Source organism: Dendrobates tinctorius, unplaced genomic scaffold, assembly GCF_039654945.1.
Source record: "Dendrobates tinctorius isolate UK_male_01 unplaced genomic scaffold, ASM3965494v1 ptg000151l, whole genome shotgun sequence".
Lineage (NCBI taxonomy): Eukaryota > Metazoa > Chordata > Amphibia > Anura > Dendrobatidae > Dendrobates > Dendrobates tinctorius.
In genome coordinates this window covers 27,321,689-27,335,704 of record NW_027361818.1, presented here as the reverse complement: position 1 = coordinate 27,335,704, position 14,016 = coordinate 27,321,689, and the positions used below count along the sequence as shown (strand labels likewise).

The 14,016-nt window shown below is 44.2% G+C and overlaps 1 protein-coding gene across 1 annotated transcript in view; it reads left to right on the top strand.

The window, feature by feature from the left end:
* Positions 1-4,711: 4,711 nt before the first annotated feature.
* LOC141050276 (NXPE family member 3-like) overlaps positions 4,712-14,016 on the top strand; it is a 92,323-nt gene continuing 83,018 nt past the window's right edge. The window contains exon 1 of the mRNA XM_073547163.1: positions 4,712-4,789. Within this exon, the coding sequence (XP_073403264.1) occupies positions 4,712-4,789 (78 nt within the window). The remainder of the gene's footprint in view (positions 4,790-14,016) is intronic.

Genomic DNA, 14,016 nt, shown 5'->3' with positions numbered 1-14,016 from the left:
ATCTGAAAGTAATTCCATCATTTTTGCATAGCAATCCACAGAATTTAGCACTACTACCACCTCACCTTTATCTGACATTTTTATGACCAGATCCAACATTTGTTTTAATTCATTTAGCCCTTGGCATTGTTTTCTAGAAAAATTCCTATGGTTTTTATTGCCAATGTGAACCTGGCCATACAAAATGTGTAGCTCCTTTTCTACAATTTCTTTGAAACTATTCATGCAATCTGGTCTAGACTGAATTGGATAGAAGTAAGGGTTTTTGTAGTAAAAGGGTGTGCTTGATTGATGGTTTCATTGTCTGAGAAAAACGAAGGAGAACAAGAGTCCAAATCCTGGAGGATAATTGTTGCAACTTGTTCCTTAAAGTCCATGTCCTTATATTCATTGTGAGACCTTTCTGAGATTTCATTTCTTTGTTGGTCATCATCATCATGATGACCCGGTATTTTTGACAAGGAGGGAAAAGTTTTTAAAGTTCTAAAAGTAGTCAAGCAATATCTGATGACATAACCAGCATGCTTCCTAATTTCTCTGCAAACTTCTGTGCTATATAACAGCGAAAAGAATCCGAACAACAAACGTCCAATATTACATTATTATTATCTCTGGATGACGCCACCCCCTGACGAAGGCAGACGCCGAAACGCGCGTCGGGGTCGGGCGCTTCCTAGGAATCCTCCACCGCATACACCAGGTTATTATGGGGCATTGTTTTGATTTATCCAGCTGAAATTTTTGTCGCTATGTATTTTAGTGAAGCGTCCTTAGTGGTCATTGTACCTTATATCTTTTAGGCTTGTATCTGCTTCTCTATAATTGATTGTTTATTAGTGGCATATATATATACTTCGGCGGCTTATAAGCCTATATTTTTGCTTCTTAGCATATATATTTCCTTATTTCTGGCATTATACTTATTTGTTAGACGCCTTAAAAATGGCTATTGTTGCTTTATCTTATATGCTGGCACACATATATAGATATTTTTGTGATTTCTTTTTTCACAAATCTATGCACTTTGTGCACTTTGCACTTTATGAATATATTACCGTGTATTATTTTATATACCTGGTTAATATTTATTACATTGTATTTTCAATTATATATTTTTTCTTTGTAGTATTTATTCTGTAACACTGGTATAATTTTATTATGCATCATTTATTTTGGCACTCATGTATTATTATATATTTTTTATTGTGGTGTTTATTGGATTCCTAGTTTTTTGGCCCTTTTTATTTGGTATTTGTCCACCATTTATTTTGTATATTGTGAATCTTGTGAATAAAATATTAATTTTATTTGTAATATTGGACGTTTATTGTTCGGATTCTTTTCGCTGTTATATGATTCTAGTTCCGATTTGTCCTTTTTCTTATTTAGTCCAATTGTGCATCTTATTTTGATAGTCACTGATCATAGTCTACTTTATATATATTCTACTGAGATTTCACAGGTGCCTTGAATTTTTGTTGTATAAACTTCTGTGCTACCCTGCCGCTAACGACTTGTCTGAGTGTGCTTTCAGTGCCACGATTGGCGTCATAACAGAGCGGTAATTTTGCCTGTCACAGAAAAAGCTGACACTGATAACATTGAACAAAGCCTGGATTAGCCCTGACTTTTCCACACCAACATTTGACATTAGCACATAAAGCATTTTTAATGTTCAATATTTGAATGAGGCCTGCCAGTTGTTGCCTTCTATGGTCTATGAAGTACTGGGTGATCCTTCTTATAATTTAATGCTTTCATTTTATGCAAAGCATTTTTTAAGGCCACAGCTACACTGTGTTAATTTTTTTAGGCACTGCAGTTGGTCCTTCTAGGCTGCATGGATTACCCTGCTTGTAATTGTTGTCAGTCTTTGCATTGTCTGCATAGCATATATGAGTATAGGAGTACCACAGCTGCACCTGCACTTTGTTCACAATATTTGAATGAGGCAATACAGTTTGTGCCTTCAAAGGTGTATGGTTGAACCTGCATGTAATGTTTGGCAGACTCAGCAAAATGTACAGAATGTGTATGAGGTCCTACTTTATGTTTAAGGCCGGGGCCACACATGCGATTAACTCGCACGATTCTCATGCGAGTCTCTCGCATTAACACTTGGCACTGCCGCCGGCACTCGGACCGGAGCGTGCGGCTGCATAGAAATACATGCAGCCACACGCTCTGGTCCAAGAGCCGGCGGCAGTGCCAGGTATCGATGCAAGAGACTCGCACGAGAATCGTGTGAGTTTCTCACATGTGTCACCCCGGCCTCATTCAGGGTGTATCTGAGTCCCTATGAGTCCTCAATTTTTGGCACATCTTGCTTCCTTCATAAATTACATTTAAATTACCTACTTTTAATAAAAAATTCTATTTTGGTTTTCTTAAATTATTATTTTTACATCCTTTTTAAACTTTGCCTTATACTTTAGTTATTATACAGAAAAAAAATGTTTCTTAACATTTTTTTCCTGTAAGCTTGCCGATGGTGAATGTTTCATTGTCAGTCCTTTAAGTGGAGTAAAAGTGTGACACCATTGTTTTTATCAGCGACCTGGGAGTCAGAGATGCATCCAGGGGTCTTCCATCCAGCTTTTTTTTCCATCCATTTCAACATTTTCATTGCCCCCCTAGACCTCCTTGTAGGGTCTGCCAAAAAAAATGCTTGGATTTCCCATTGACTTGCATTATGATCATTACTCGAAACGAGCCCCCGAGCATTAGGAATTGCTCAGTTCCAGTAATGAGCATCCAAGCATTTTAGCGCTCACTCATCTCTTCTTAGGTTCCTTGACATTGACTATTGCAATAGGTGGTTACTGAAAACAGAATGCAGCCTGAATATCCAAGATTGGCAGCAATTGTAATCACTGCTTTTATTCTTATTAGTCCAATAATTGAACTGTTCTATAACTAAACTGCATTGTAAAGCTTTGATGTGCCATGTTTAAGGCATAATGGTGTAGTGGAGCCTTCAGGAATACAAAGAGCCTAGAGTCCTTGCTTTAGGCTCTAGATCACATTTCTCTTTCTACCTTATATAGACCTCAATGGATTGAGTAGAAATTGGCACAAATTTGGACAGATTATGTATTTGAATTATTTATACAACACATTGATTTCCTTGTAGAAACATTGCTTTATGCTTTGAGGTCTCTCAGATTCCAGGGCATAATAAATGGAGGGGTTTCAAAAAAAAAAAATATTATTCTCACCTCAGTCTTCACTTGCTCCAGTGCTGCAGTTCTGAGTCAGATCTTCTGATGGCCAACTTCCGTTCTACAGCGTCAGTCTTTTCTTCCATTTTCAGTCTCCTTAACTCTGTGGTGCCTTCTGTCCTCTCTAGATCATCTTGAGGCCCGTAATCATTTGAGCCATTGGGTGAAATCCGATGTATATTAATTTTGTCTCAAATTGATTCACTAATCTTTAGTTATTATTATTATTATTATTTATTTATATAACACCATTGATTCCATGGTGCTGTACATGAGAAGGGGTTACATACAAATTACAGATATCACTTACAGTAAACAAACTAACAATGACAGACTGATACAGACGGGAGAGAGGACCCTGCCCTTTCGGGCTTACATGCTACAGGATGGTGGGGAAGGAGACAGTAGGTTGGTGGGCTGCAGCAGTTCCGGTGTTGGTTGAGGTGATATCACCGGTAGTGATGAGAGAGAAGGAGGTAGCGGGGTCATTGCAGGCTGTAGGCTTTCTTGAAGAGGTGGGTTTTCAGGTTCCGTCTGAAGGATCCAAGTGTGGTTGATAGTCGGACTTGTTGGGTCAAAGAATTCCAGAGAATAGGGGCTATTTGGGAGAAGTCTTGGAGGCGGTTGGGTGAGGAGCGAATAAGTGTGCAGGAGAGAAGGAGGTCTTGGGAGGAACGGAGATTATGTGAGGGAAGGTATCGGGAGATTAGTTCAGAGACATATGGGGGAGACAGGTTATAGATGGCCTTGGAGGTCAGAATGAGTAATTTGAACTGGATACGCTGAGGGAATGGGAGCCAGTGAAGAGATTTGCAGAGGGGAGAAGCGGGGGAATAGCGAGGAGAGAGATGAATTAGTCGGGCGGCAGAGTTAAGGATGGACTGGAGAGGTGCGAGGGTGTTAACAGGGAGACCACAGAAAAGGATGTTGCAGTAGTCGAGGCGGGAGATGATGAGGTTATGAACAAGTCCAGTCAAACGAAGCTTGCCAGACACCCATTTTACAAATATGAACATGTGTGAAAGTTTTGTCTCCAGTGATGTTAACTTCTTCATTTTGTATTATCTATTTTCAAGTTTATTTACAGACTAATATGGAGAAAAACCTCTACAAAAATTCACATTCCGTTAATTGCATCAATATCTACAACATTCCCAAGGAAAACCCAACTTGATGAGGAACTTCATACTCTTCTGAAGCTGACAGAATGGCCCCTACCGCCGGACAATACTAGTTTAGAGAGCTCCACCCACCCTCAAAATTCCACATTTTCCTTACTCCATCCCCGCTCTACCTATGTTGTGGGAGAACATTTGGAGGTGTTTATCATAGCCAGAGACCACAAAGGACGAGCAAAGAATTACGGTGGAGATTTTTTCCATGCAAAGCTTCATTCCCCAAGCCTGAAAGCTGGAGTGAGTGGATCTGTGACAGACAACAAGAATGGATCCTACACAGCTTCCTTCATTCTTCAATGGTCTGGTGAGACCATGGTCTCCATAAAGCTCATGTATTCTAGTGAAGCCATTGCAATTTTACATGAAAAAAGAGAGACTCGACCAGATAAGGTAAAGTAATAAGGGAAACTTATGAAACCAATCTATTGGTAGCCAAATAGTTATTAAATCAATTTTTAATGCCAAAAATAATCAGCAATAGGAATTTTACTAATAAAAAAATGCTATTGTTTATCAATAATTAATATTACCATCATACATTGGCGATATAGTGGTAATATCAGCTCAACAACAGTTTTCTGCAGATCACGGTACTGGTTCCCATCATTGACATTCTCAGTTCTCACATTCATTTCTTTCTTTTTCCTTTGACCTAGACCGCCATAACCACTTCTTCCATCCATAACACGTCCTGGCAAAATGTAACACATATACATATTTCACAATCCCCCCACGTCTACACAAACCATATAATGATAAATCCAGTGCCGTGAACAGTAATAATGACCTTTGCTGTATTGTATAGTAATAGGGGCCTCTTTCAGTGAACCACAAAAAAACAGTACCCCAATGTGCCTCCATACACGAATAATGCTTCTTCTGTATGTCTTCATAGGAATAAAGCTCTATTGCCTCTCCTAACAGTTATACAGCAACATAGGATAATAATGTCCACCTGTGCCACTCTATAACAATTGTTCCTTCCATAGCTCATTTAATTATAATTTTATTCTCAAACTTCATTATACGACTGTCTTCCTCCTTATAATAACAAAAATGCACTCTCTCCTTGCCTAAAATAGTAATACTCCTGTAATGACACCACTACTGTAAAATAATAAAGATCCCCCATTGTGACTCCTTATAATGTTGCCTCCACAGTGTTATATGGCCCCACATCACCCACACACAGTAGTATGGCTCCATATTACCCACACACAGTGGTATGGCTCCACATCACCCACACACAGTAGTATGGCCCCACATCACCCACACACAGTAGTATGGCCCCACATCACCCACACACAGTAGTATGGCTCCACATCACCCACACACTGTAGTATGGCTCCACATCACCCACACACTGTAGTATGGCCCTACATCACCCACACACTGTGGTATGGCTCCACATCACCCACACACTGTGGTATGGCTCCACATCACCCACACACAGTGGTATGGCTCCACATCACCCACACACAGTAGTATGGCCCAACATCACCCACACACAGCAGTATGGCTCCATATTACCCACACACAGTGGTATGGCTCCACATCACCCACACACAGTAGTATGGCTCCACATCACCCACACACAGTAGTATGGCCCCACATCACCCACACACAGTAGTATGGCCCCACATCACCCACACACAGTAGTATGGCTCCACATCACCCACACACTGTAGTATGGCCCCACATCACCCACACACTGTGGTATGGCTCCACATCACCCACACACTGTGGTATGGCTCCACATGACCCACACACAGTAGTATGGCCCAACATCACCCACACACAGCAGTATGGCCCCACATCACCCACACACAGTAGTATGGCCCCACATCACCCACACACAGTAGTGCGGCCCCACATCACCCACACACAGTAGTGCGGCCCCACATCACCCACACACAGTAGTATGGCTCCATATCACCCACACACAGTAGTATGGCCCCACATCACCCACACACAGTATTATGGCTCCACAACACCCACACACAGTAGTATGGCCCAACATCACCCACACACAGTAGTATGGCTCCACATCACCCACACACAGTAGTATGGCTCCACATCACCCACACACTGTAGTATGGCTCCACATCACCCACACACAGTAGCATGGCTCCACATCACCCACACACAGTAGCATGGCTCCACATCACCCACACACAGTAGTATGGCTCCACATCACCCACACACAGTAGTATGGCTCCACATCACCCACACACTGTAGTATGGCTCCACATCACCCACACACTGTAGTATGGCTCCACATCACCCACACACTGTAGTATGGCTCCACATCACCCACACACTGTAGTATGGCCCCACATCACCCACACACATTAGTATGGCTCCACATCACCCACACACTGTAGTATGGCTCCACATCACCCACACACAGTAGCATGGCTCCACATCACCCACACACTGTAGTATGGCTCCACATCACCCACACACAGTAGCATGGCTCCACATCACCCACACACAGTAGCATGGCTCCACATCACCCACACACAGTAGTATGGCTCCACATCACCCACACACAGTAGTATGGCTCCACATCACCCACACACTGTAGTATGGCTCCACATCACCCACACACTGTAGTATGGCTCCACATCACCCACACACTGTAGTATGGCCCCACATCACCCACACACAGTAGTATGGCTCCACATCACCCACACACTGTAGTATGGCTCCACATCACACACACAGTAGCATGGCTCCACATCACCCACACACTGTAGTATGGCTCCACATCACCCACACACAGTAGTATGGCTCCACATCACCCACACACAGTAGTATGGCTCCACATCACCCACACACAGTAGCATGGCTCCACAACACCCACACACAGTAGCATGGCTCCACATCACCCACACACTGTAGTATGGCCCCACATCACCCACACACAGTAGTATGGCTCCACATCACCCACACACTGTAGTATGGCTCCACATCACCCACACACAGTAGCATGGCTCCACATCACCCACACACAGTAGCATGGCTCCACATCACCCCCACACAGTAGCATGGCTCCACATCACCCACACACAGTAGCATGGCTCCACATCACCCACACACAGTAGTATGGCTCCACATCACCCACACACTGTAGTATGGCTCCACATCACCCACACACTGTAGTATGGCTCCACATCACCCACACACTGTAGTATGGCCCCACATCACCCACACACAGTAGTATGGCTCCACATCACCCACACACTGTAGTATGGCTCCACATCACCCACACACAGTAGCATGGCTCCACATCACCCACACACAGTAGCATGGCTCCACATCACCCACACACAGTAGCATGGCCCCACATCACCCACACACAGTAGCATGGCTCCACATCACCCACACACAGTAGTATGGCTCCACATCACCCACACACAGTAGTATGGCCCCACATCACCCACACACAGTAGTATGGCCCAACATCACCCACACACAGTAGTATGGCCCCACATCACCCACACAGAGTAATATGGCCCCACATCACCCACACACAGTAGTATGGCTCCATACACTGTATGGTTACCCCTAGCCCCCTTATACAAAGTATGATACAACAGTGCCCCCTATATACAGTATGAAGCTCCATAGCCTCTTATACACATTATGATGTCCCATACAGATATAGCCATGTTTAAAAGTACAGATGAGCAAACCAGAACTGTAAAGTACAGGGTTTGTACAGTGCTCGGTGCAAAACTCAGAACACTGACTTTTTCTGGAAGTCTGTTGAACTTTTTGGGTTCAGATGCCGAATAAAGCATATTGTAAGGCTGCAGCACAGCCAATCAACAAGCTTTTAGGTTATGGCCACTTCCTGAGCCATTGCAGCCATGCCTACTATTGGCATGGCGGTGATTGAACAGCGCATCACGTGACCCAGCCTGTACAACCGCCTGATCATTTTGCTCTGATTACCATAGAGACAGGATGCAGCTCGAGTGAGGAACAGTGTTAGGCTCTGTGTGCACTCTGCAATAAAGCCTCAGTGGGCATACTCAGCAAAAAAGTCTCTATGGGAGTACTCAGCAAAAAAGTCTCTTTGGGAGTACTCAGCAAAAAAGCCTCTGTGTTTCTACTATGCACCCGTCTCTGTTGGAGTACTTTGAAATCAGGCTGTGTGCATATTCTATCCCTGTCTCTCTTGCTGTACTTTGCAGAAAAACCTCTGTATGTGTACTTTGCACCATTCTCTGCGTGAATACTTTGTAAAATATGCCTTTGTGTGTACTCTGCACTCGTCTCGGTAGGGTACTCTGCAAAATGCCTCTGTGTGTATTCTTCACTCGTCCCTGTGGGAGTACTCTGAAAACAGGCTCTGAGTATGTACTCTGCACTAGAGATGGGCAAACCTGAACAGTAAAGTTCTGGGTGCATACTGAACACCTAGTGTTGGTGAATGGACCCCAAACATGCACTTCTCCAGGAAGTCTGTGTTACTGTTCAGGTTTGACACCTTAAACATCAGGTGTATCCCATGCTGTCATCTACATGACAGTGCAAAAAACACCGGTTGCTCCGATCGGCAGTAAGATTATTACCGCCGGTCAGAGAGGTGTGGTTCCATGCATCAGCTGCGAGCTGTAAAAAGTTTACTGACGGTCACAGGCATCAGCTGATGAGAGAGTACTGCTCCCTTCAGCCTACCACTGCTTTCAGTGATAACAGTTGGGAAAACTGGGAAATGGAAGAGCGCAGAATAGGATTTTAAATATAAAAACAAACACAGAAACCAACATTAATCTGCTCACCTGGTGATGTTGCACCTTAGCAATATGTATCAAACGCATATATCAGCTGCTGCAGGACATGAGTCCAAAAAACATAGAGAAGGAAATGGGTATATATCCAACGAATATTTTCCTTGAAAACTTTATTTTAGCAGGTGTACAGAGTCAATGCTTTTCGAGGACAACACAGGACCTCTTCATCAGGACTAAAACCTAGTGGATCCTTGTAGTAGATAATCTTATTTATATGTGGTCTTTCCTAAGAAAAAAAACGCCAAACCAGGCACATGATAATATAAGAGTTCATCATATTATAAAAGGCATAAAATGAATATAAAAACATCTCACTTATTTTAAAATTAGAAATGCATCAGGAGATAAATAACAATGAACATAAATTTCCAAGAAACAAATAAAATAAAATTATGCCTTGCCGTCCTCAATAAAAAACATATGTTTGGACTTGAGTGTGTCTGGAAAAAGGGTTATTCGAGTAGGTATATACAGTATATGGTCTCTAAAGTGAATAAGAACAGTATCCATACTTGCGAGCCACTGAGAGGTTGCCTTGAACAAATCTTAAAAAACACGTGTGAAAACGTGTAAGGAAACAGAACAGCCCTGGACATATTTTGTCAAACTATTTGTCACTTAAAATTTTTCTAAATAAATATATATATATATATATACAGTATATATATATATATATATATATATATATATATGGAAAAAAGATAATCAGGACAGAATATCACTGATAAATATCCTTTTACTAAGCCTTAAGCCTGAATCATCAATAGACAATGTAACGAATGGAAGTGGAGGCAGAGATGGTGAAGTTCACATTCGTTTTTATTTTTTAAGTGGAACCTCTGGACCACGGTCCGGGGGGCTCCGAAGGGGGCGTGACTAGTGAGCTCCAGGTACCCATAGTAAAGCCCCTCAGGCAGGGCCAGAATGGAATACCCGGAGGACATAGGTGCTACCTCCAGTTAAACCCCGAACACGTGGCAGCTGTCCCAGCGGGACCAAAAGGGATAAGAAAAGTTACAGCAGAGTCCGTAATGCGCTGGGTCCTGGATCCGGTTAGTTGGTAAGGAGTCGGTACCAGTGACTTTCACACAGTCCTTGGACTCAGATGGCTGTAGGCGGAATGGGATGGCTTAGGCCCAGATGGTTGCTGATATAACCAGGTAACACAGGATACTGATATGCTGTGGAAACAGAGCGCATTAGACAATGCACAGAGACTGCAGATGCAGCTCAGACAAGTTAGCACGAGAACCGGCTGTAGCAATGATAGATACTCATTGCTCGAGCGCTCTCCCTATGGAGGAGAGGCCATAAATAGCAGCCAGTTCACTGCCATTGGTTAATTGCATTTTTTGAATAATGCACGCCGCCCCTTTAAGAAGGCAAGAGAGCGGGCGGGTGTGCCCTAATAGCCTTAGCTACAGATCTCCTCACAGGATGCCAGGAGGAGGAGGCAGGAGGGAGGACAGAACAGAACACTGAGCAGCAGCATGAGAGGCTCGAGGTGAGTGCCCAGAATGGAGAGCAGCGACAGGCCTGGACACAGCACCAGGACGGGGGCCAGATGTAACAGCGGCAGGCCTGGGCGCAGCGCCAGGACGAGGACCAGGTGTAACAGACAAAATGTGTGGAGGAGGGTAATAAATAGAACTGAACTTCAGTACCACAATAAAACAGTTCTCAGGCTGGTTTCACATTTGCGTTTTTTAGCGCTGGAAAAAAACGCATACGTGCGCATGCGATTTTTCCCCTATATTTAACATGGGTGCGCATACATGCGCGCTTGTAAGCGCATGTATGCGATTTTCATGCGCTGCGTTTTTTTGGGGTGTGCGTTGGTATTTTCCAGACGCTGCATGTTGCATTTTTTGGCCCTGGAAAAAAGCGCATGCGCACGTATGCGCACGTTTTGCGCTAAAAATGGCCATTATAGCCTATGGATGCGCATACGTGCGCACTGGCATGCGCAGGTATGCGATGTTTTTAGCGCTGCGTTTTTTGGGTGGTGTCCACTTTTTATCCTAGTTAGAATCTTCTAAAGTCAAAAAAAAAAAGTCTATATAAAGGAGGTGCCTGCCAAAACTCTGCCACTACTACACTGAGAGATTGAAGAGCAGACAGTCAACCAAGAACCCATTATATCAGCGAAGAATGTGAGTATATTACATTATATGCCTGTCCTTTTAAATTATGTATGTACTAATGATTTTTATTATTTTTACATGCAGTATGTCTTCAGAATCAGAGTATTCCCCATCGCGGCAGGAATTGGCGCAAGCAGACCGTGAGGTGATTATTTTCGTGCATCTGGTAAGTATATCTGCTGCTTCTCCAAATCTCTTACGTTTTTTTCAACTTTCTTAAGACATCGTCATCATCATCTGCGGACGGCACTAGTGAGGGCGAAGAGCAGGAGCAGCGAAGCCAAGTCCCGGTGGTGATACGGAATGTAAGTATCAAATGATTTGTAATGTTCTTTATTTTTTATCTTCTATTTTTACTCATTTTTTTGTTTCTTTTTTTGTAACTTTTTATTCAATTTAAATTTGATTATTCTAATGAATGTGTTTTGTCTAGGTTCCACAACGGGATGAAGACGTCTACCTGGATAATGAGCAGCTCATCAGCCTGGTCCAGGAGCGTTCGCCGTTGTGGGACAGCCGTGACCGGCTGTACAAGGACAATGTGGTGACCCGGCGGCTATGGAATGAGGTGGCCGCAGCGTTGATGGATGGCTGGGACAGCGCCACAGCATCCTCCAAAAAGGCGTTTAGTGAGTATTTCCCTGCTCTGTATTGTGCCGCAGTGACTGTTGTCCTTGACGGCACTGTTGGGTTTCGTGCTAGGCGTATTCTAGCAGGAAACCCAACAGTGTCATCGGGGTCTACAGTGACTGCTTTGAGTATTGTATTGCTACATTGTGCCGCAGTGACTGTTGTCCTTGACGGCACTGTTGGGTTTCGTGCTAGGCGTATTCTAGCAGGAAACCCAACAGTGTCATCGGTGTCTACAGTGACTGCTTTGAGTATTGTATTGCTACATTGTGCCGCAGTGACTGTTGTCCTTGACGGCACTGTTGGGTTTCGTGCTAGGCGTATTCTAGCAGGAAACCCAACAGTGTCATCGGTGTCTACAGTGACTGCTTTGAGTATTGTATTGCTAGATTGTGCCGCAGTGACTGTTGTCCTTGACGGCACTGTTGGGTTTCGTGCTAGGCGTATTCTAGCAGGAAACCCAACAGTTTCATCGGGGTCTACAGTGACTACTTTGAGTATTGTATTGCTACATTGTGCCGCAGTGACTGTTGTCCTTGACGGCACTGTTGGGTTTCGTGCTAGGCGTATTCTAGCAGGAAACCCAACAGTGTCATCGGTGTCTACAGTGACTGCTTTGAGTATTGTATTGCTAGATTGTGCCGCAGTGACTGTTGTCCTTGACGGCACTGTTGGGTTTCGTGCTAGGCGTATTCTAGCAGGAAACCCAACAGTTTCATCGGGGTCTACAGTGACTACTTTGAGTATTGTATTGCTACATTGTGCCGCAGTGACTGTTGTCCTTGACGGCACTGTTGGGTTTCGTGCTAGGCGTATTCTAGCAGGAAACCCAACAGTGTCATCGGTGTCTACAGTGACTGCTTTGAGTATTGTAATGCTACATTGTGCCGCAGTGACTGTTGTCCTTGACGGCACTGTTGGGTTTCGTGCTAGGCGTATTCTAGCAGGAAACCCAACAGTGTCATCGGTGTCTACAGTGACTGCTTTGAGTATTGTATTGCTAGATTGTGCCGCAGTGACTGTTGTCCTTGACGGCACTGTTGGGTTTCGTGCTAGGCGTATTCTAGCAGGAAACCCAACAGTTTCATCGGGGTCTACAGTGACTGCTTTGAGTATTGTATTGCTACATTGTGCCGCAGTGACTGTTGTCCTTGACGGCACTGTTGGGTTTCGTGCTTGGCGTATTCTAGCAGGAAACCCAACAGTGTCATCGGGGTCTACAGTGACTGCTTTGAGTATTGTATTGCTACATTGTGCCGCAGTGACTGTTGTCCTTGACGGCACTGTTTTTTTTTATCAACAGTGGACAAAGTCCGAACACGTTGGCGTTCGATCAAGGACCGCTTCAACAGTGATGTTCGTGCTGAGGGCCAGGTTCGCAGTGGATCTGCGTCAAGGACCAGAACTAGATACCGTCACTATCACGCGTTGCAGTTGATAAGACCGGTCCTTGCCACAAGATCGTAAGTATTATACATTTTGGGTTTTTATTTTTATTAATCTGTGTTTTTCTAATCCACAGCTGATGCTTCTTGTAAAGGCATGGTAGTAATGATTTTCCTTTCTTCCACAGCACCTGGAGCAGCACCCTGCAACCTGGCCCTGGAGCGGTCCTTCCTCGGACGTCCTCTGACCCGTCCCAGCCATCCGACAGCCAGGAAGCACCTTGCAGGTCAGCCACACACACAGCTGGTGACCAGGAAGCTGGGCCATCAGGTGTTCCCCTGTCCCAGGTCTCTGCCACTGGTTATGCGGGCACTACCCGCCAGCGGCAGAGGGCCTTGGACAGGAATGTCTTGCCCGAGTTTATGCATTTGAGCGAGACATTTAATTCCAGCCTCAAGTCACTGTCCGACAGAGTTGAAAGCGGTTTTGCACTAATGGAACGTGGTTTTAACCACTTTGAACACCGCTTCAATTCTGTAGAACAGCGCCTTGACCGTCTGGAGGCCGACCTCAACAGACCAGCACACCATTTTTTTAGTAAGATTGAAAAGGGCATGGCGGAACACCTTAGTCCTGATCAACAGCTGAATGT